The 22,006-nt window shown below is 53.3% G+C and overlaps 5 protein-coding genes across 5 annotated transcripts; 2 read left to right on the forward strand and 3 right to left on the reverse strand.

Annotated features, from left to right (window-relative positions):
* The first annotated feature begins 2,759 nt into the window (after window positions 1-2,759).
* Window positions 2,760-5,976, forward strand: B0T26DRAFT_712274 (class VII chitin synthase). Its single transcript, XM_060442074.1, has 3 exons — window positions 2,760-2,905; window positions 2,974-3,140; window positions 3,201-5,976. The coding sequence occupies exons 1-3, from the start codon at window positions 2,867-2,869 to the stop codon at window positions 5,479-5,481; spliced, it is 2,487 nt and encodes an 828-aa protein (XP_060296988.1). The 5' UTR covers window positions 2,760-2,866; the 3' UTR covers window positions 5,482-5,976.
* On the reverse strand, window positions 5,977-7,076 carry B0T26DRAFT_712275 (uncharacterized protein). Its single transcript, XM_060442075.1, has one exon. It carries the CDS (start codon window positions 6,248-6,250, stop codon window positions 6,041-6,043), a length of 210 nt encoding a protein of 69 aa, XP_060296989.1. The 5' UTR covers window positions 6,251-7,076; the 3' UTR covers window positions 5,977-6,040.
* Window positions 7,077-7,430: 354 nt separating this feature from the next.
* B0T26DRAFT_318717 (heat shock protein 70 family) lies at window positions 7,431-10,683 on the forward strand. Its single transcript, XM_060434357.1, has 5 exons — window positions 7,431-7,576; window positions 7,661-7,722; window positions 7,830-7,861; window positions 7,987-9,922; window positions 9,994-10,683. The coding sequence occupies exons 1-5, from the start codon at window positions 7,564-7,566 to the stop codon at window positions 10,288-10,290; spliced, it is 2,340 nt and encodes a 779-aa protein (XP_060296990.1). The 5' UTR covers window positions 7,431-7,563; the 3' UTR covers window positions 10,291-10,683.
* Window positions 10,684-12,021: 1,338 nt separating this feature from the next.
* Window positions 12,022-15,384, reverse strand: B0T26DRAFT_676391 (uncharacterized protein; the record flags this gene model as incomplete). Its single annotated transcript, XM_060439971.1, has 3 exons — window positions 12,022-12,268; window positions 12,341-14,322; window positions 14,395-15,384. 3 exons carry the CDS (start codon window positions 15,382-15,384, stop codon window positions 12,022-12,024), a joined length of 3,219 nt encoding a protein of 1,072 aa, XP_060296991.1.
* Window positions 15,385-16,635: 1,251 nt separating this feature from the next.
* B0T26DRAFT_318842 (mono-functional DNA-alkylating methyl methanesulfonate N-term-domain-containing protein) lies at window positions 16,636-21,484 on the reverse strand. The gene is made up of 5 exons (XM_060434358.1): window positions 20,809-21,484; window positions 19,617-20,735; window positions 19,051-19,559; window positions 18,658-18,974; window positions 16,636-18,574 (listed from the first exon to the last, which is right to left on the reverse strand). The coding sequence occupies exons 1-5, from the start codon at window positions 21,037-21,039 to the stop codon at window positions 16,770-16,772; spliced, it is 3,981 nt and encodes a 1,326-aa protein (XP_060296992.1). The 5' UTR covers window positions 21,040-21,484; the 3' UTR covers window positions 16,636-16,769.
* Between the last annotated feature and the right edge of the window lie 522 nt (window positions 21,485-22,006).

Below are 22,006 nucleotides of genomic sequence, written 5' to 3' on the forward strand. Positions count from 1 at the left end.
GGCGTGAATACACAATTTTCCAAGCTGCGCCAGAGCGCGACATGAACTCCTCCTTACCAGGCACATGTTTGGCTCGCCATACGGAGGACGGCGTGTCCGACGGGGTCATGGTGTGGCTCTGGTAGATGGGATTAGCATCTATCGAACCTCGTCTGGCTAGGAAGCCAAGGCGAAGCCAGTCACTGAGATCTACGGGAAAAGCGAGTGATCGCAAGCGGCCCATCCATGACCAGAGGCAAGTTTTGGGCAGTTGGCGAAACATGCACCAGACTGCGGCACTGCTCTATGCAGGGGCAAGCGACGGCCATCGGGTACATTGAAGCCCCACACTCGCAACTGTCCTGGGACCATCTCGTCTCGCTGTTGCCACTTTGCAAAGCTGTTCATCAGCGTTACTCGCTCCGGGGTCCGTCTCCGCTCAGGAAACGGCTTCAATTCTTCAGTTATACTTATTCGGGTCAATCTTGGTTGCAAGAATTACTAAGCCGGCAAGACGGTTAGATTAAAGCAGAGAGCAGTTGACGATTGACCCATAGTCAGGTCCTTAAGGATATTACTCACCTACCTGCCTATCTGTTTGTGTAATCCCTAAGTTCCAGTGGTAAAAAAAAAAGCATCTCAACTTTGTATCCGCGAACGAGAATTGTATTTGGTCGTTCTCCTTGTCTGTGCTGAGAAACGCATTTTGGGAAGATTAAAATGGGTAATACCCGTCTTGTACGAACACTCTCCTGTACTATCTCTCCAAAGGGCTCTAGATGCTAACCTAGTAATTATGATGGAAGGAGATGGTGTTGTATTTAGCGATTTAAATTCTCTTTCTGGTTCAGGATTTTGTCTTGATAGTGAATAAATCAACTACCTCACTTAGGTGCTCAGGGTTCTAGAAGGTCTAAGCCCGAAATACCCGTGCGCCCGTTTCAACGGCTATTTCCATTGTAGCCACGCTGATCATATAGAAAATAGACAGCCTTGAGCTAATGTGGCCCAGATTATTGTTTCCCGTACATACAGCGCTTTCACGGAGCAGCTATCATTGGGGGAGCGTTAATCCGAGGCCCCGCAATCGCAATTCCAAACCTAGTCGATCTCCGGAATATCGACTCTCGTAGTCTTTTCCATCCCTCCCCGCCAAAATCCGGTTCATCAGTCGCCCAACAGGGATTCCCGACTTCTCCACGTTTTTTCTTCTCCTCGACCTCTGCGGCTACTTCGGCCTGGTGTTCGTTACGGAAGACTTGCCGAGTACCTAAGCCTAAGTGAGGGTCCAGGCCTACGTATGGATACACATACCTTATAACGGGACGACCAAGCCGCTGGCCAAGTTCCCCCAAACATACCTTTCTTGGGCCTAGAGGGAATCAGTTCGGTCTGCGTACGTTTTACATTGCACCGCGCAATACCAAGCTATCTCGGCTCCGGGCTGTTACTTACTCGTCTTGATTTGAGTCGAGAGCCTTTGTTGCTCACCTTCGTGCCTTCTCTAAGTTGTGTTGTTAACTTAGTGGTTGTTGACCAACTTAGGTGGGCAGGTATAGATCGTCGAGAGTGGCGCTTTCCCACCGAGTTCTCTTCTGTTCCAGTCCCCCGTCCCTTCCCTCTCGACAATTTCCCTTCAGTCTACTAGGGAGGTATTGTGTTCCATTCAATAGTATTCGTCTCCCGGGCCCCAAGGAGCGAGCTGTCATTAAAAAAAGTGGGAGCCGGCCGCCATACCCGGGCAGCGAGCCCAGCAACAATGGAGCACAGCAGTGCGTGGTAACACGGGGGTATAGTACGGCCTCTTCGTGTGTCGGCCCACCTGTTGTTACCTTTGTTCTTCTTTTCTTGTTTCTGATCCCGTGCAGCCTCTCTCAATCGTGTACAATACACAAACCGCCGGATCGAAAAACATTCGTTGTGGTTTTCTCTCCAAGGACAGGATCCTCCAACAACTCTCGACGGCTCTTTGGAATAGTCTGGCCTTGAGACTGCAACCCCGTTTCGTCTTGTTGCCCTTTTTATCTCATTTCCTTTTATCTTTTTGGAGGCCGGCCGCCGATCCGGTGTGAATACGTATTTTCTGGTGTGGGCCTCGTGAGCTGCGAGCTCTTTGGTCGCCATCTCAAAGGCAGTCGCGGCTAAACTGATTCATTTGTCGATATTGCCTCTCCCCCTTGCAGGTGCCCCTTTTTTTTCACACGGCAGTGTCCAATTTTAGCCCAGATTCCGCATACGCTTGCATCTGTAGCACATTTCTCTCTCTTGCACCTTTTTTGGTGGACCTAGACCCGCGGTCGCAGTGCTGTGGCCTTGAGGTTGTCGTCATCCCCTTCCCCGGTTCGCCCTGCAGCTCACTCACCCTCCCGCCCCTTTTGATCTCTGTCCGCCCCATCCCCTCGGCCAAAGAGAGAGAGAGAGAGAGAGCAGCAGTAAAAGTTCTTACATGGGACTACATGGCGGTAGTTTTACTCTTTTCACGACGGTAAAGATACATCGTCAGGCACAAATTCGCCTTCGGTTTCCATCCAAGTCGGCGATATCTCTCACCCCGTTTCGGACAAGTCTCGAAGTGGCACGACAGAGCCACGACTCCCCAGCAACCGCCTCCCGCCTTTGGGATTTGGCTGGGATATTTGCACTGGGCCCTGCGAGTTGCCGTGACTGGGACCCTTGCTTGTCTGCAGCTATCCGTCGACCGCTCTCTCAACCGCACGCTGGTGGCGCGGATACAGGGCTCTAACCGTGCCCTGCGCTTCCTTGCCATCTTTGATCTCGGGGGGCAAGCCCTCTGTTAATGATTCTTTTGCCATTTCGACCCATTGCCACCCTGCACCGAAACCGCACTCTCGAACCCCAAGATTCCTAATCCGCCTCGTCCCTCGAGATGGCTGGCGACATCGTGGAGTCATGGCCGGTTCACGAGGTACGCCACATCGTGAAGAACTCATAAACTACAATCCCGGCAAGAGGCGACGACTAACATATGTGCAGATTATCTACACGTCCATTGTAGGCCTGGTGATGGTCGCAGCCTTGCTCGAATGGTTCCTCTGGATAGCCGCGTTCATGTACTGTTTGTGGAAAGTGTTCAAGAAGGCCGAGCATTGGACAGTACGGATCCTTGCTGTCATAGTTGGCATCGCTTTTCTGTTGCTAAGGTATTTCCTACTTTCTGCTACTAGGCGCGTGGGACGTTGGTTGCTGACTATTCACCAAAGGTGCATTTTTCTTCCCATCATGATCGTCACTCTACCGCTTCCAAGCCAGATCGTCCGGGTCTGGCCGCCAGGCATGGTCGACGACCTCCAGTGGTTTGCTTTCTATAGCTTTGCCGGTCTCCTGACGATCCCGTGGCTCTTTTGCGTCTACCAAATCGTCACGCATCAGCTCGGGCGACAGCGGCGCATCAAGCAGGTTCTAGATGAAGTATCTGCACCAAAGGTCGTCATCGTCATGCCTTGTTACAAGGAGGAGCCCGAGATCCTCGTCTCTGCTGTCAACTCGGTTGTCGATTGCGACTACCCGCCGTCGTGTATTCACGTCTTTCTCTCCTTCGACGGCGACCAGGAAGATGAGCTCTACCTTAATACCATTGAAAAGCTTGGCGTTCCCCTAACGCTTGAGACATATCCCACAAGCATTGATGTCTCGTACAGGGACGCGCGCGTCACGATCTCAAGATTCCCCCATGGCGGAAAAAGGAACTGCCAGAAGCAGACGTTCAAACTCATCGACAAGGTGTACCACGAATACCTCAAGCGAAACGATAATCTTTTTATTCTCTTCATTGATTCCGACTGCATCTTGGACCGGGTTTGCCTGCAGAATTTTGTCTATGACATGGAGCTCAGCCCGGGTAATAGGAGAGACATGCTGGCCATGACAGGTGTCATCACATCTACCACCAAGAAACACAGCCTCATCACTCTGCTTCAAGACATGGAGTATGTCCACGGGCAGTTGTTTGAGAGAACGGTGGAATCTGGCTGCGGGGCTGTCACCTGCCTTCCAGGAGCCTTGACCATGCTGCGCTTCTCAGCCTTCCGACGAATGGCCAAATACTACTTCGCCGACAAGGCGGAGCAGTGCGAGGACCTGTTCGATTTCGCCAAAGGCCATCTGGGAGAGGACCGGTGGCTGACGCACCTGTTCATGATTGGTGCTAAGAAGCGATATCAGATCCAGATGTGCACCTCGGCCTTTTGCAAGACTGAGGCGGTCCAGACGATGCGGTCGCTTATCAAGCAAAGGCGTCGCTGGTTTCTTGGATTCATCACCAACGAGGTCTGCATGTTGACAGACTGGCGCCTGTGGAAGCGGTACCCGATCCTCATACTGGTTCGGTTCATGCAGAATACGATAAGAACGACGGCCCTGCTCTTTTTCATCATGCTCCTGGCTCTACTCACGACGTCAAAGAGAGTCAACGACCTCCCCGTAGGCTTCATCGCAATCTCTCTGGGCCTGAATTGGCTGATGATGATCTACTTCGGCGCTAAGCTGAAACGGTTCAAACTTTTCCTATACCCCATGATGTTCGTGCTAAATCCGTTTTTTAACTGGTACTATATGGTGTACGGTATTTTTACGGCTGGCCAGCGAACCTGGGGAGGCCCGCGAGCTGACGCTGCGGCTGCCGACTCTCACACGACAGCCCAAGAGGCCATTGAGCAAGCCGAGAAGGCGGGCGATGACCTCAACATTGTTCCCGAGTCGTTCATCCCTGCAGCTAAGGAAAGGAAGGAACTAGCGAGCAAAGAGGAGAAAAACGGCACAGGGCTGGGCCGATCTAAAAGTCTCCTGCAGCCTCCCGACAAGGTCATTGGTAAGTTCGCAGCGCCAGAGAGAACACCAAGCGGCTGGTATCAGCACCCCGACGATTCGATGGCAAGCGTTAGTGTCCTTGCGGGGTCGTTACATCCCGGGGGGAAGAGACACCTGCACCACCGTGACTCGTTCGACAGCACCTTTTCAGCTCAGACTGGCAATTTCTCGGTATATATGCCGCGAAGGGTGGAAAGCATCATGGGCGAGGAGGACAGGCGCAAGTACGAGCTTGCACAGGCCAGCCAGTTAAACCAATATTCAAGCGGCAACGTTCGGGTGCACCAGGGGCCACCGCCTGGGCAGGTTTACGAGTTCTCCGAATCAGAGCTCAGGAGAGCGGGCTTTATGGATACCGCAGACTCGCTCATGGTTGCAGCAAACGCCAGCCGGCCCGCACATAGGAGAATTGGAAGCAGCGACAGCGTGGGCTCGGCCAGCTTGGCGCACGAACAATTTGGCGAGCAAGCACATCAGCCAGACTCCCATAGAGCCACCCCCCAACCAATTATGCCGCCGCCAAACTCGACGGGACGCACAGGAAGGAGCCCCCTTGGCCGAGCCAGCTGGATACGAACATCCACAATGGACGAGGTAGAAGATGAGATTGAGGACTCTCACCACGATCCTGACAACCGTAATGCCTTCCCGGCGTCAAGGGCTAACCACCGATAGTTGAAGGTGGCACCCTGGCGGACTGGACATAGGAACGGCAGGCCAATGGCCGAAGGGGATATCGACACAGACACCAAGAGATTGCTCACATATCCCCGGTGCCCGTGTCCGACCTCGTCCGGGGGTCGGCACGGCCGGCGCGTCGTGAGACCTGGCTAGAGAAATAGCGCCGGGCTGGGATGGCCGAGGCTAGACAGACTGCCACGTATTGTAGTATGTCTCTTTTTTCATGGGTTTCAGTTTTGGGAGAAGATAGGAGATGTTATCGGGCTTCGATTTTGGGATGACATGCTGTAGCACGATAAGAGAAAACATAAGACAGGGCTGGAGCTGCTCAAATTTGGAACGTCATGACATAGCAAACTCTAAAAGGGGCAAAGGGGCCGGCTTGGTCAGACGGGGGTAAATTTATACACATAGCTTCACATTACCTGTGTATGTATGGCAGGTTAGGCAGGGGCACTTTAAGTGTGCCAACAACTGGCATAAGCCACACATTTTGCTGTGAATGATATTTGATAAATAAATGTTGTAGGCCATGCCGGTAACTCTGAAGGCATCAACTTGTTACCAAAAAGTGTGTACATTTTGTTAAACAGGGAAAGACGTTGCTCCAGTCGCTCCTTGAGTAGACAAAAAAAACTTCCTTATAGATGGTTAAAGATATCAAATTACACTTGGAGTGAGTTGGCCTTATATGCATTGTTGTACTGTACAGTTCAAGGTACCTCGCAGTTGTAGGTATCGTTAGGTCTGAGTAAAATGCCATTTCACAACCTGCATTCTCCGTCCCCACCCCAGAGGTATCTGCGACCTGCCTTAGAAGAAATAGAGAAAGTCATTTCAGAGTACTCGCGAGCCATTTCATACAAGCATATTTCTTGTTTCCCAATGACAATCGTATGGAAACCATGATAGGTAGGTGCCTACCTTACCTGAGGTACTTACCTTAGTCAAGGAAGCTTAGTTAAGGAGGTAGGCATATAGCGAAACTTGGATTTCTTTCAACTTTTAGAATTCCCTTCATTAAAAACAATGGAAATTGGAAAATACAAGACGGTGCCAATCGTTAAGAAGGACAAAACTGAAAACCTAATCTGTGCCTGATTAATATGTCACAGCCTTGTCTGGCATCATTGCACGGCTCCTGGGTCAAAGTTGGTGACCCAAAGCCCCTCATCATGGCGGGGCATAGGTGGGGGCTTGCTTCCATCCAACTGCCAGCGGTGAGGCGGGCGGAAAGGCTGGGCTCCATGGTGGGGTGATAGGCAAGCGGCAGGGGTGTTATTAGCGCCCCGATCCACACATTAGGACAGTTACAAGCGAGGTATGCACAGCTACCTCTTGAACGGTGGAGAAGGTATGAAACGGGTCTTGGAGACAAGACAGAGAGAGAAATTGATGCTGGCGAGCAAAAACAAAGTGGTTCTGGAAGATGATGCAAAAGGATTGCGTTGGCTTGAATAAAGAAAATGTTACCCTTGTAGGTCGCCACCCAACAACCGCATCGTGGACACAGCGGCGGGCTCGGTGCCGCAGAGTGACCTTGGTATAGGTGTATATTACGTACAGTGTGTGGGTACAGAGAGCGCGGCGTTGCGGGTGCCTGACGATAGGCAAATTACATACGGAGTAGGGGCCCAATTGAGAAGGTTCTCGCAACTTCTGGGTGCGTTTTGTGCGCCCAAACGCCCCGGGGGCGCCATTAGTAAATAATCAAGGTTGCCGCCCGCGCAGGTCCCTTTTGGAGGGGAAGTCTGCCTGCGCTGGAGTCGGGCAACTTGGGTTTGATTTTTTTTTACCCTTCGCTAACTAAGTACACGGCCTTTCTTATTTTTTTCGAGTCTGTCCCAGCAAAAGAAAGCGATACCTTACGCCTTACTCTGCGACCACTCTGTAAGACTCCAGCAGCTTTTCCCGAGAACGAAGCCTCGCCCGACCCAACCAGTCCACACTGTCTGTCAACTCTTTCCGCCGCGCCTGTCGCTGCTGGTGAGCACAACTGCAGCCCTCCCGCTGCCCATATAGGAACATTTTGTTTACAAGAAGGTCGTCACCAGTGCCTCTACCTCCACCGCCAACATGAGTGTCGTCGGTACGCTTGTCTCCCTCCCTCCCTGCTGCCACGTATTTTTGGGAAGAGGCGCAAATGGCTAACTCGCTTCGTTGCGTCTTGTAGGAGTCGATTTCGGAACTCTGAATACCGTCATTGCCGTTGCACGGAACCGGGGTGTCGATGTTGTACGTGCCTCCCCACAACTGGCAGCTAATATTTCCGACCTCCCTCGATAGGTAGAGTTGCCGAGCTTTTGCGCGCAACGCTAACATGGCCTTCGTTCGCCGTCCAGATCGCCAATGAGGTCTCTAACCGGGCTACTCCGTAAGTCCTGCCGCATCCTTGTACCCCCATTACCGCCCACACGTACTGTCACCCGCCTTCCTCTATGGCAGGCACTTTGCCTTGGATTGTATCGCTGACCAGTGTCCCGTTCGCTCGTTTTCCAGCTCCCTAGTCGGGTTCGGACCCAAGTCCCGCTACCTCGGAGAGGCTGCGAAGACACAGGAAATCTCAAATCTGAAAAACACCGTCAGCTCTCTGAAGCGCCTCGCCGGTCGCTCTCTCAACGATCCAGATATTCAGATCGAGCAGCAGTTTATCTCGGCCCCGTTGGTTGATATCAATGGCCAAGTCGGCGCTGAGGTTTCGTACCTCGGCCAGAAAGAGAAGTTCACTTCGACGCAGCTGATTGCCATGTTCCTCAGCAAGATCAAGCAGACAACCTCGGCCGAGCTCAAGCTGCCAGTATCGGACATGGTCATGAGCGTACCCGCGTGGTTCACCGACATCCAGCGCAGGACCCTGATTGACGCTGCCGAGATTTCTGGCCTGAAGCTTCTGCGCCTCATGAACGACACCACGGCCGCCGCTTTGGGGTGGGGCATCACAAAACTCGACCTTCCTTCGGGCGACGAGAAGCCGCGCCGCGTAGCCTTTGTCGACGTTGGCCACAGCAACTACACGTGCTCCATCGTCGAGTTCAAGAAGGGCGAGCTTGCCGTCAAGGCAACCGCCTTCGACCGCCACTTCGGTGGCCGGAATTTCGACAAGGCTCTTTTGGACCACTTGCAGAAGGAGTTCCTCGGCAAGTACAAAGTCGACATCACAACCAACCCCAAGGCCATGACACGTGTCCTTGCGGCTGCCGAGAAGGTGAAGAAGATGCTCTCCGCCAACCAGCAGGCGCCCATAAACATTGAGTCGCTCATGAACGACGTTGATGTGCGTGCCATGATCACGCGCCAGGAGTTCGAGGCTATGGTGGACCCCCTATTGAGCCAGATCAATGGGCCCCTCGAGCAGGCCCTGGCCGACGCAAAGCTCACCAAGGATGATATCGACATTGTCGAGGTTGTTGGCGGCGGCAGCCGTGTGCCCGCCGTCAAGGACCGTATCCAGGCCTTCTTCGGAAAGCCGCTCTCGTTCACCCTGAACCAGGATGAGGCTGTGGCCCGGGGCTGCGCTTTCAGCTGTGCTATTCTGTCTCCAGTCTTCAAGGTCCGCGACTTCGCTGTCCAAGACGTCATCACCTACCCAATCGAGTTCGCCTGGGAGAAGGATGCAGACATCCCGGATGAGGATACCAGCCTCACCGTCTTCAACAAGGGCAACGTACTACCGTCCACAAAGATTCTCACATTCTACCGCAAGCAGGCTTTCGACCTCGAGGCCAAATACACCGAGCCAGAGCAGCTGCCCGGCAAGATTCCCGCCTTTATCGGCCGCTTCTCTGTCAAGGGCGTCAAAGCTTCGGGCAGCCCCGAAGACTTCATGATCTGCAAGCTGAAGGCTCGTGTCAACATTCACGGAGTCTTGAATGTTGAGAGCGGTTACTATGTCGAAGACCAGGAAGTAGAGGAGGAGATCAAGGAGGATAGCGGGGAGAAGAAGGATCCGGATGTGAGTACTTTTATCGCGCCTGACAAGCCTCCCGCTATTATGGATTTTGTTGGTTCTTCAGTTGAGGAGACACCTGGGAATGCCTCGAAACGTCGTAGGGTGGATGCTGGCGCATCAGACGTATCCCTTGGCCAAGCCAGTGTGTCTATTCCAAGGACAGAGCTAACATCTGACAAGGCCATGGATACGGACGCGAAAGACGATTCCAAGCCCAAGACGCGGAAGGTCAAGAAGCAAGTCCGCAAGGGCGAGCTGCCAATCGTCAGCGCCACCCAGTCCCTCGACTCTTCCAACAAGAACGCGGCCGCCGAGAAGGAGGCCTCGATGGTTATGGAGGACAAGCTGGTGGCCGACACTGAGGAGAAGAAGAATGAGCTGGAGACCTACATCTACGATCTCCGCAACAAGCTCGACGACCAGTACTCGGAGTTTGCTAGCGACGAGGAGAAGACCAAGATCGGCGCAAAGCTCGATGCTACCGAGGTAAGTTTGGCTTATTTGCGCTCTGTACAGCGCAACTTGCCACAGGTACAGCGACTGATGATTTTGAATAGGAATGGTTGTATGACGAGGGTGATGATGCTACGAAGGCAGTTTACATCGCTAAGATGGACGAGATTAAGGCTCTGGCTGGCCCCGTTGTGCAACGTCATTTCGAGAAGGTCGAGGCTGACCGCCAAGCACTTCAAGCACGTCTGGATGCCGAGAAGGCAGCAAAGAAGGCGGCGGAAGAGGCAGCTCGCAAGGCTGCCGAGCCCGAGAAGGCGCCGCAAGAAGCAGCCAAGGATGAGGATATGACGGATGCCGAGGCTCCTCCCAAGGCCGAGGTTGAGGAGACCATCGATCCTTGAAGTTGTTGAGGGGGTTTTTCTCTACTCACGCAAACTATTTATGTCTTGAGGGTCAAAGAAGGGTGGGCTTTTGATAGATAGGGCACATGGAAATGAAAGCGAACGCATGGCATTGGGCGTCTGAAATAGGGGATCGGATAACTTTACGGCAGTGCTATGAAGACGGGGAGAGAGTAATGTGAAGAGACAGGGACAAGAAAGGACAAGAGATAGGCCTTCTGACACTGCTGGGCGAGGCGGTCTGCTACTTTCTTTTCTCCCCTGGCTGCTTTGTTGAACCAATCCAAAGGATGACGCTCTCAACGCCCAAGCACATTTGAACACATACAACAACCCCCAGCGATACGAATTTCTTTTGCCAGTTTAGTATTTCACTCGCAGTCACGATAGAATATCGTCTGCCCACGCCCTTGTAGACCGCTGGGGAAAAGAAAAACGTGTTGGATTGCGAGTCTATCTACGCATGTTCTCCGGTTTCCCCTTTCTTGAAGTTCTGCGTAAATCTCAGTCTAAATAGAATGAAGCTTTTGTCTTGGTTTGTCTAGATACCTGGGTATCTGCCTTGACTATGCTGGGTTCAAACCTGGCGGATTTAGTTAGGCTGTATTGAGTGACAGGGCCTTTATATGCTCCTCAAAAGTATTCTGTAACAGGGAAAAGAAGGGGAAAAGAAATGCGATTCTCCCTTGGCAAGTGATAAACCATATATAGTATATGCCCGCCTTCCGAATCGCGTGCGATGGATCGGAACGTACCGGTTGTGCCAGTTAGGCCGCGTCAAGTATATGGTTGTAGTTAATCTGATAGATTTGGGTGAGGACTGGAAGGTGTGTGCAAGACGCTTTCGTCAATTGCACTCGTGCCGACCGATTGAGTTTGACACCACGGCACGGCGTGAGTCTTCTCGGTGTACGTGTCATCGGGTAGCAAATCCATGGTTGTGCCGAACCTTGACGGCTCCGGGCCGGTCAAAGTCCGGGTGTGTGGAGCGGAGCGGCTGGCATGTGATGCGCTAATTGTAGTCAGCCGGATCCGAGAACCTTTCGTGTTGGACTTGTGCTTCGTGCTTCCGCCGGGTATTGGCTTTTTTTTCCGTAACCGACTTTAATCTATATATCGCATATACCCACCTTAACCGACTCTACGAGCCATTGCTGTCTTGCTGCAGACAGAGACCAACGAACCGATAAGTTGGGCAAGTTTCCGGTCACTGATGATGAAATGTAGTCATATCGGGAGAGTCAACCAGAAATGTCAGACGACACAGAGAACATAACACACACAGTTATAAGAATAGGTCCTTATATATATATATATATTTAACTAATATCATTCTCTTTGGCCTTCGCCCAAATCAGGGCAGAAATCAACCGACTCAGCGCTGCCGCAAGCATGAAAGTCTGCAGCACAGTGGTAGAAAAGAGCGCGAGAACGGGGTGATATTATTTTCACCGAATTTCCCTCTGCATGCCTAGACCAAAAATGACATTGTTCCCTGCATCCACCTTTTTTTCGGGTCCCCCAGAGAGTCCCCGGTCGTCTTTTCTTTTTTGAAGAGTTGTCTTTCGTAATCTAAGAGCTTTTTTCCTGGACAGAAGGGCCAAAGATTATCCTCCACGCCCTCTAAAACACAGACTAGCAACTCAAAGAGACGGGGAAAAAGCAAAGACATCAGCAAATTGTTACAAGAAGGCGTTCCCACGCCAGATATCAAGCGAGCTCTTTAGGCGACTATGAAATGTCGAACAAGGGCTTCAGCTTGATGATCAGCTGCCACTCGTCGTTCGACACATCCTTTCTGTAAAACTCCTTGAGGCAGTTGATACTGGCGCGAGATATCAGACTGTAGAGCTGGTCGGTTTCCTCGATGTGGCGACCATAGGTAGGCTGGTGCCCGCCCATCTCGATCTTTATGGCAACCGAGGGTTGTCCCTTTTTGCAGACGGGAACTTGCTTGTGCTCCCGCTCAATTGAAGTCCTACACATGTCACACGAATGATTAGCTTACGCGTAAATCGAGATCCGGGATAGACTGTGGGGAGATACATACACTCTTCCGAGGTTGACGACTTCTCTGGCCCCGGTGGTGGGGTCAGTTTTAACGGCAGCTATGGGCGTATTGATTCTGAGCTGGCCTTCAATAACGTCGACACCGATCACAATGGGACTCGTCTTGTTGAAGACGGCCACCGTGCTGAGGACGCAGGGGAAGACGGCAAGGAGCTTGGACTCTTCCTTCTTCTTCTCAGTGAGCTCGTCCATGTGCTTTGTGAATGCATCAAAGAGATGGTAGATGATGTCGGCCGTGAAGATCTTGACACCTTGCTCCTCAGCATACGCCTGCGCCTCCTTGTCAACCTTGACATCAAAGCAGAGCATGACAGCGTAATCACGAGCTTTCTCAAGCATGACACCGCATTGCATGACATCGCGCTTGAAAACGGGGCCAATGCCCACGTTGGCAACGGGAATTTTGCAATCCTTCAAGAAGTCGAGGAGGGCTTCGAGAGAGCCGAGTGTCGAAGCTTGGACACTCACGCCGCGGCCAGATTTCTCAACCCGGTTGAAGAGATTTGCGAGGTCAGACTCGACTTCATCCTCAAGATCAGACTCGTCGTCATCAGGGCCAACCACGAGAAGACGGGATCCAGCAATGGCGCCCTCGAGGCCGGGGGCGCTGATCTTGACACCAAGAGCAGCCTTGACTTCCTTGTTGTGCACGTAAGCCGACTTGAGACGGAGCTCCTTGAGGGGGGCGGGCGTGAGGAGTGCTCTGATGTTTGTCTTAATAACACCCTCCACACCGCAGAGAACGATACGATCGCCCTCCCGAAGAATACCGTTTGACAGGATGACATCAATAGTCATGCCAAAGCCTTCAATAGCCTTGACTTCGAGAACTGTGGCCTGGACCTCGGAGAGGTACATGAGCGAGCCCACCATTCTCTCCTGCGTGAGCTGCACAATCAGCTTTAGCATATCCGGGATACCCTCGCCGGTATGGGCAGACGTGGGCACCAGCGATACGAACTTGGCCATCGACTTGTTCTCGTAGAAGAGCTCCGAGTTGAAGCCCTGTTCGGCAAAGGCGAGCTTGGTCTGGTCGAGGCGGTTCCTGAACTCGTTCTGGACAGCCTTGTTCTGCAGCGCCAAACTCTCCTGGAATCCGTTGTTATCAATCTTCTTCCAGCCATACAGACGATCGATCTTGTTGAGCGCAACGATGAAGGGCGTCTTTCTGTCGCGGAGAAGCTTCATAGACTCAAGGGTCTGGGGCTCAAGGCCGTGCATGATATCGACAACCAGAATGGCGATGTTGCACAAGGATGAGCCTCGAGAGCGCAGGTTGGCAAAGGACTCGTGACCAGGGGTGTCGATAATCAAGAGACCAGGGACTTTGAACTCGAACTTGCCGTCGGGGTTGACGACGGCCGTCTTTTGCCGGATGGCCTCGACGGGGAAGTAGGTGGCGCCGATCTGCTGTGTGATACCACCGGCTTCACCTTCCTGGACATTGGTCTGTCGGATCTTGTCAAGTAGCTTCGTCTTGCCGGTATCGACGTGGCCCAGAATACAGCAAATCGGAGAGCGCAGGTCGTCCGCAGACCGAGCAGCCATGGCCGCTTGGTGGGCCTTCTCACGGCGCTCCGCGGCTTCCTTCTTCCTTTGCGCCTCGACGATCTGTGCCTGAGTTGCTTGCTCATCTTCGGACGACGACTCGTCTTCGGAGTCAGAGTCCTCCTCTTCGGAGTCATCCTGCTGCTTCGGCCGTGTGGGCAGGGTCTCCTTCTTTTCGGCTTCCTCGTCCGAGTCGGCGTCCCAGCTATCCTTGACGTCCTCCTTGTCTGAAGCAGCAGCGGCCTCCCAGTCTTCTTCTACACTATCCTCCGCAGCGGCGGCGGCAGCAGCCTTTGCAGCAGCCTCAGCCTTCTCGCGCGCAAGCCGCTCTTTTTCCGCTGCCTCCTTGGCGGCAGCTTCAGCTTGCAGCCTGGACCGCTCAGCGGCTTCGGCCAGCACCTTCTCCTCGTCGACCTAAATCATGAGTGTCAGAAAAATCGGGCTCGGTCACAGGTCGTCCTAGGTAGGAGAAGAGTTGCGGCTCACCTTGTTGTTCTTGCGACCGGCGCTCCGCTTTTCCGTCTTTTTCTTAGGCTCGGCCTCGCCCTCTCCAGCCGCGCCACCAATCTTGATGCCAGCGGCAAGCATTTGCTGGAGTTTCCTCTCATTGCGGGCCTTCTCTTCCTTCTGGGCCTTGGTGAGGAACTTGCCCTCCTTCTTGAGCTGCTCGATCCTCTCCTTTTCCTTTTGCTTTTTGCGTGCCTTCTCCTCGGCCAAGCGCTTGGCTTCTTCCTCAGCTAGGCGCTCCTCCTCCTCTATCCTAGCCTTCTCCTCGGCGAGGAGGCGCGCCTCCTCCTCCTTCCGACGCCGCAGCTCTTCCTGTTGCTTTTGCAGCGCCACAAGATGGGCGGGGAGCTTCTTCTTCTTGCCGCCCGTCTCTGCAGGAGCAGCAGCCTCAGGTACCTCGGCCTTCTCCTCTACGGCGGCGGCGGCCTTGGCTGGCTCAGGCTTGCCTGCCGGCTGAGCTGGCCCGGTGACCTTCTTCTTCAAAGCCTGCTCCTTCTTCCGCTGCTTCTCTCTTTCCTTCTTCAGCTTTTCCTTCTCAGCCTTGGTCAGCACCTTGCCGCCCGTCTCTCCGCCGTCGTCGGCCTCGTTACCGTCCGCTTGCGCGGGCGAGGCAGCGGGCTTCGCTGGCGGCTGCTGCTTACCCTTTGCAACGGCTTTGCCCTTCTTGTCGGGGAGCGCAAACTCATCGTCAAGGTCGGCCTCGACTGGCGCCTTCGCGGTCAAGTCGGGCAGAGGCTCAGCGGGCTCGGGGTCCGCTGCTGGAATGTCCTCGCTCAAGCCCTTCTTCTTTCTCTTCTCTTTGTTCTTGCGCATCAGGGCCATCAGACCACCGGCGCCGCCCGCATCGTCGTCGTCGGCGAGTTCGCCATCGGCAGCGGCAACGGGCTTGGATGCAGGTGCGGCGGGTTCGCCGAGCTCGGCTTCCCAGTCGTCGTTGGCCTTCTTGTTACCCTTCTTCTTGGGCGCCATCTTGGTAGGCCTGCAGGCGAGCAGTGGGAAATTTGTCTCTCGTTCGGGTGCGGATTCTCAAAGAGCAGCAGCCCGGTACTATAAAGGTACCTAGTAAAGGTACCTAGTTTGGTGTGCGGTAAAACGAGATAATTTCTCGAGGCGACAACTGGGCGAGGGTCAGAGGGGGGCTTTTCGCGGGCAGCGGAGCAGGGCAGTCCTGAGGTTGTCTTGCGGGGCTCTGTAGAGTGCTGCTCGGGGGGTGGCGCGGGCGCAGGCGCGGGGAAAATACAGGAGGAGTGCCTGGTTTGGCTGTTGCTTACTTGCTAGTGTCTGCTTGCTTTCTTTCAGCCCTTGACCGGTAAAATCGGTCGCTGGTCGTGTCTAAGTCGACAGTGCTTTTTGCGCCAGTGACAACGAGACATAATAGTCTGAAGAAATCTGAGGCCGTTGCTCCAAAACGCAGAGCCCAAACCCAGACACTTTTAGGCAAGGATGTGCTCTGCCACTACCACAGCAGTTTGCACGGCGGGCGCGGTGGAGGGGCTTATGCAGCGAGTGTGAGTGACGCAGCGAAAGTTGAAAAGTGGATTTTGGAGAGGGTTTTGGACCCAAATATATTTTGTGCATCGGGTTTCGTTGGATAAGGGTGGGGCGGGCAGTTTTATACAACTTCCGTTGTTCCGAGTCCACAAACCTCTTACCTTACCTAAGTTAAGCGGCACTTTAGAATCGCCCCACGATAGCCTCAAGGCACTACTACTGTGTAAACCTTGAAAGCTTTTAACGACAGGCATATATATATATACCCTTTTTCGGAGCTGGATTACGGTGGGTGGGTTTGAGTGCCCTGTTCAAAGCAAGTGGTTGAGGCGGTCTAGGACCAGAAAGGCGTGTTGCAAGGTATCCATCCGTACATACCCAACAGAACTCTTCATCAACTACAAATTATTGTTCTATTTGTATGTACATACGTACTCAGGCGCCGCGGATAGTTCGGCGCCGTGGTGTGTTATTACCAAAGCCATTTTTGTGGCAATCCTTGGGCCTTTAAAGTTCGGGAAGGCGCGGAACGGAGCGGACCAGGTATGTGATGCGCTGGCGGGAGCGACTCGGATCCGGTGAACTTTTAATATCATATAAAATTATAAATATCGTATAGCTGCACCGAATATTGACGCCTTGATTTTGTGCCATTAAAGCTCGGGTTTCCTATGGGGCTTGACCACTACTCAACAAGGGGGTACTGAACATAGAGTCCACCCTCAAGAGCTAAAGCCAATGTCTCTCTGCTGTATTTCTTTTATCATCACAGAAAACCTCCCGTCAAGGTCCCAGGAGAACGCCCTCTCTCCATCATCTTATGCATTTAATAAGAATCAATTGAACTAATGGCCGCCTTTTCTTCATAGAACTGGTCGAAGGAAATAGTCCAGGATCTCGTAGGCGAGGCCAAAATACCTGTCCCGGTCTCCTTCAGCTGCCAGTCCGGCTGTGTGTTGTCCGTCGTCCAACTCGTCTAGCAGCTCCGTGAAACGAGACTCGCGGCTTGGTGGCGACATTAGCCGTTCAAGGATTCTCTTGTCCAGACAACGCCGCAGTAAATCGCCATCCACTTGCATATCGGTCCCCCTACCCACCAGTGGTTCCATATAAGGCGTAGGTTCCAGATTAGCTGTACCGTGATCTCCCCTTCTAGACTCGCATGTAAAAGAAAACAGCTCGTGGCTTGCGAGGGCCACGTTCTGAATAAATCGCAAGAACCGCCAGGTATCCATGCTGAGCAATGTAAAATGCTGCATTGACCCATCCAACGATATACCGAGTATCTCGGCGTCGTCCACGGTGCTCACGAGCCGGCCATACTTGGGACGATGTCGCCCCTGTTCCCAGACCGGTCGTGTTTTTCCTCGCCGGAATCGGCGGATCGAAGTTGGCAGCTCTGCCTCGAAGACCAGCTCGCAGTCCTTGCCTGGCACCTGCCACGGGACCCAAAGCCCTCCAATACCACAGTCCCGATCTGCAAGCAGGATAATATTTCCCAAGGGCTCCTCAGGTTGCGCGCCCGCCACCTCTATGAGGTGTATCGCGTTGCGCCGCCTCGGGTCGACGTGACTGAGTCCCGCCACGGCGTCTTCCAACCCAGATTGGTCGATGATCTCCAAAGAGTCACGGCTCGTCAGAGCCAGGAGCTTTCCGTTTGAAATGCGAAGGCTAGTGGCTGGCGATCCCACTTCAAATGACTTGACATGCTTCAACTTCTTCTCCACCGTGTCGAGCACATCCCAGTGAATCGTCTGCCCAACACAGCAGATTACACCCTCTTCATATCCGAGAACTGAGTATATCGGACGCTCGTATCTCTTCTGGAACTTTGTTCTGTATCGAATTACTCGTGGGCCGCCCTCCTGCGAACTTCCTCTCTCCGTGGATACCACGATAAGACGTCCTTCGCGTGTCGCAACCAGCACGAAGCGCCAAGTGTTGTCTCCTTTTGTGTATTCCCACTCAGTTAATCCGAAAACTCGGTCGCCTGACTTTCCGAGGCCTGAGATGAAGTCGGCCGGAATTCCGCTTCTATCCGTCGGCTGTCCTATATCTTCCCCGGAATCAGGGTGGATGAACTTCAACGTCGGTTTGTTGCCGATATTTACCGCAGCGATAAGACAGCGGAGAGACTGCGAGTATATGAGCTTTGTCGGTGTCCCATCGACGGGAATATGCCGGTGGACCGGGCCCGGGGTATGATTCATATCTGCTAGCAAGAGCCTGGCACCAGAGACCACGAGGATTGGCGTGATGTCGGGGCTTTGAGATGGGATATTTACCGCAACACCAAAATCCACAGGTGGTGGTGCGCTTCCAAGGTTGCTAGCATCGACCACCCACACTCGCGACTTGGTCCTTGGCTGCAGTGGATCAGTCTGACTGCTGCCGGCATCGTAGGCCCCCAGCAGGACGAGATTCTTGTCGCAAGAGACAAGGACTGTAGGATCGGCGTTGTTGGTATGATACGTGCAAGTAACGTCTGCTGTTGTCTTTCCAAATTTTTCACCCTCGACCGATAGGGAGCCGGCGATATCCGACACAATGATTACATCCCCGCTCCTGGTTCCTAGAAGTATGGTATTCCAGACGGAGACAATGCTTCCAATTGCCTCGATTGGCGCCAACTCATCAGGACTGGCGTTGGAAGCAGACTTTGACAGATCTGCCCAGGGTCAGCCCTTGGAACGAGGACAATGGGGAGGTGATGAAATGGGAAAGCTTATGTCGGGCTGACGCGCCACTTACGCTCGGTTAATTTGATCATTTCAAGAGCCCCGGTAACTGTTTGAGGCTGTGTCCGCGCTAGAAAGGGCTGGCCGTCTTTCCACAGACCTGCCAGTACAGTGAAGCGCGCACCAAGAGACAAACATGTTATCTCCCCCTCCACAGCAAATGTCGCGTCGTATACAAGAGAAAGCTGTGGGACGTCAATCTTGAAAGTGTGGATCTGAAATCGGCTGTCGTTATGGGTTGCGATGGCTACGTAATTGACGAGGGCCGCTCCGTCGGATACGAAGATAGGAGATGAACTCTCCAGTATTTCATCGTACGAGAATTGGGCCCTGTAGTCATGTAAGCATCATTCCGTCAGAGGAAAAGGGTCCCAATGTTTGCCATCTAATGTTCACACAGCCGTACCTTCGACTCGCAGCTAGTAGCACTATAGATTGTTTGGTGATCTGCACGGTGAAGTGGTCTGAATGAGAGATTGCAAGAGTGGGCGATGACAGGTCGTAGGGGGTGGATCCTGGTTCTAGCTCACTCGCCTGGGCAAAGTCTTCCGAGAGACTGAGAATTATAGAGCAGTCAGGCATGGATAGCAGGAGGTGGTGGTCTTGAGGGGCACCAGAGTGGCTAGAGGGAAATAGCCAAACCTCCTTCACCCCAGCTCCGTATTCAAGATCTAGACCTATGTTAGCTCGCAGCCCATTCCTGTATTCTGTTACTGTGCCCTTCTTCCCACGTCCAGATGTTGCGAAAACTCGGTCAGGTTGCCTGAACTGATTGCGTGACTGGGCGACCATGTTGCCTCCCTGGTCGGCAGCATCTGGATTCCAGGTAGAAAACTCGTCTGTAGTTATAAAGTCGACAGAGGGTGCCCAGTTCGGTATGGTGCCGAGGAGCTCTAGTGGCTGTCGGGCCGGGACCTGCGATGAAACATCAGAACTCGATGAGACAGAAAACATGGCGGTGGTGCAGCATACTTTCCAGATGGTTCCCGGGCCCGAATCACTTCCCATGACGAGAACGTCGGTATATTGGTCAAACAAGCAAGTGAAAGCTGTCGATATGTTGCAATCAAACTTGTCCATGAAGGTACTCCGATCCAGAGCACTTTCCGAATCTGCCTCGATGAAGATGACTATGCCATCTTCTCTGGCAAGATATATGCAATCCCGCGTTTTGAAGTACGGAGACAGGCGGAAGGGTCTTGCCCATGCTGTCCACAATGGTTGGTCGCGGCCATGGTATGTGTCCGTTGCAGGCCGTGTTTCCATCCCAATTTTCTCAAAGTTGGGTGGTCCGAATAAGCCGCCGGTGCACACGGCAACTTGACTTGGCGAGATGGCAATAAAAGCCGACCTTACCGTCAAGGGGATCAGCAGGACGGGCATCTGGTTCTCGACGGGCATCCGGTGGCCTTGTTTCTCCTCGGCAAAGACAGTCTTCAGGTCGTTTCCGACTTCCCACTCATATGTGACCATCCTCGACTTTCCATTCTTGACAATGATGAGCAAAAGGATGATATGGTGGTCGTCCCCAGGTCGCGGGTACAGGAAATCAACTTTGTGTATGACGCCCTGCACGCTCCGCGGGCGGTAGGATCTGACAGGGTTAAGAGGTTCATTGCGCATATGCCTCTGGTTGAGATCTGGTAGCGATTCGAGCTCGTATACAACGAAAAAGTCCTCAGCACATGCTAGGGCTACGTAGCGCGAGCTTGGGTCCACAGCTAGGTGGAATCCTGGATATATGAGCTGGTACCTTGGGCTTGCGAACCGCGATTCCACGAACTCGGGTTTCCCACCCGATCCAGCGCCGACAAACAAGAAAACGCAATCGCCACACTCCAAAGTAACCATGAGCAACTGAGGAGGTAGCTGGGACACGGGCCTCCGCTGCGAAAAGCCTGAGGACATTGGCTCGTCGTCCTCGGTCGTGACAGCAGGAGGCGGCCACTGGGGCTCGTCGCCCTCGTCGTCTTTGATGTCGAAGGAGCCGATAACGCAGGCATTCCGAATTCGCGACCCAAAGTCGTTCTTTCTGATGATATCTTTCAGCTGCCCGTCTCTCCTGAACTCGCAGATTTGGACGGTGTGATCCTAACGAGTACGGTTAGCCAGGAGGAAGGGGTGCGATGCCTAGGAGCCACTGCCGGGCATGAAAGTGACTTACGCCCACGAAGGCGACATCGTTGTGCTGCGGCGACCTAATACGGACAGGTAGTATGGAGTTTATAAGTGAGCTTTCGACCACCGTCCTGGTAAGAATGCCGCACTGGGGTGGTTTCAGCGGCCGTTGTCTCTTGGAGCCCTTCGCATTGGAGTTGGCCTTGAGGACGGCCATCAAGTCAACAGTCTCCGTCACCCATTCGCCCCCGCGTAAGATGTTGGTCTGGAAAGCCATGGTAAACTTCTTCTGTTCCGAAGAGGTGGTACGAATGGCGGAAAGCAACCATCAGGAGGGGCTAACGGTATGGGTCTTCCCGGCCGAGAATCCGAGCAAGGTAAGGTAATTACCAGGAATCGCGTACGCTAAACGGTACCGAGCTGACGGCAGAAGAGGAACGACAGAGCCAACCGAACCTGCTAGTGATTAAGGGCACGGGCAGTTGGTTTCCGGAGCGGTAGTTGAATTGACCAAAGAGTCAACGACCCAAATTGCCAAAGTGCGCTCGAAGGAGGAAAATAGGTAAGGTAGGCGAGCGGTTGGCCAAAGGCACAAGACAAATTCCGTGAGCAGGCCAAGCAGGTTTAGTCAAGGCATGTCATGTCCTGCACCTATAGTGTACAGTATGTACAGGACAAGACCAGACCATGGGAGCCTGGGGGTGCCGCCAGGTATGAAAGTCCCCGTTCGCAGATGCCGCAAGGACAAAAGGGCATAGATATACCTGGACCTTAAGTACCAGATACAGTTTATACCAGGTAATGTAGGTAAGGTAGGCAAAGGAGGTAGGCCAGGTAGGTACCTAGGTAGTCAAGGCTGGAAGATATGCAGGCAGGTAAGGGCAGGAAGAGCGTAGAGGCACGGGTTCAGTCTTCTCATCACCTCGTCCCCGCCTCTCCAAACATGGATGGACGGAAAGCCACCAAGCCTCCTAACCAGCGACTGTGCTGCCGCCTCTCAGCCTTTGGTCCCCAATTAGGTGCCGTATTTTTTTTCTTGCTCGATGCGGTGGGCACCTATCAGATCGACAACCCTGGGCAGACCGAACATACGTCTTGGCGATAGGTGTGGCCAGTGAAATACCTCACCTCCTAGGAAAGTCGCAAGGACGTCAAAAGGCCGGGCGGATGGCGCTCGGATCTCGGAGTCGAGTACTGTTGGGCAAGCCTTGCCTTCCTGATCGAACCCGGAAAGCGAACACGTC

This window comes from Lasiosphaeria miniovina (assembly GCF_030549165.1).
Source record: "Lasiosphaeria miniovina strain SMH2392-1A chromosome Unknown B0T26scaffold_4, whole genome shotgun sequence".
NCBI classification, from domain to species: domain Eukaryota; kingdom Fungi; phylum Ascomycota; class Sordariomycetes; order Sordariales; family Lasiosphaeriaceae; genus Lasiosphaeria; species Lasiosphaeria miniovina.

What these genes read in the sequence shown, in the direction of transcription:
- B0T26DRAFT_712274 (XM_060442074.1), top strand. Translation starts at nt 2,867, where the DNA reads ATGGCTGGCGACATCGTGGAGTCATGGCCGGTTCACGAG. An exon ending in AGTCATGGCCGGTTCACGAG is followed by an intron (nt 2,906 to 2,973) that starts GTACGCCACATC and finishes ACATATGTGCAG; the next exon opens with ATTATCTACACGTCCATTGT. An exon ending in ATCGCTTTTCTGTTGCTAAG is followed by an intron (nt 3,141 to 3,200) that starts GTATTTCCTACT and finishes TATTCACCAAAG; the next exon opens with GTGCATTTTTCTTCCCATCA.
- B0T26DRAFT_712275 (XM_060442075.1), bottom strand. Translation starts at nt 6,250, where the DNA reads ATGGCATTTTACTCAGACCTAACGATACCTACAACTGCGAGGTACCTT.
- B0T26DRAFT_318717 (XM_060434357.1), top strand. An exon ending in GTCTCTAACCGGGCTACTCC is followed by an intron (nt 7,862 to 7,986) that starts GTAAGTCCTGCC and finishes CTCGTTTTCCAG; the next exon opens with CTCCCTAGTCGGGTTCGGAC. An exon ending in CAAAGCTCGATGCTACCGAG is followed by an intron (nt 9,923 to 9,993) that starts GTAAGTTTGGCT and finishes GATTTTGAATAG; the next exon opens with GAATGGTTGTATGACGAGGG.
- B0T26DRAFT_318842 (XM_060434358.1), bottom strand. Translation starts at nt 21,039, where the DNA reads ATGGCTTTCCAGACCAACATCTTACGCGGGGGCGAATGGGTGACGGAG. An exon ending in ACGATGTCGCCTTCGTGGGC is followed by an intron (nt 20,736 to 20,808) that starts GTAAGTCACTTT and finishes CGTACTCGTTAG; the next exon opens with GATCACACCGTCCAAATCTG. An exon ending in GCCCGGGAACCATCTGGAAA is followed by an intron (nt 19,560 to 19,616) that starts GTATGCTGCACC and finishes GTTTCATCGCAG; the next exon opens with GTCCCGGCCCGACAGCCACT.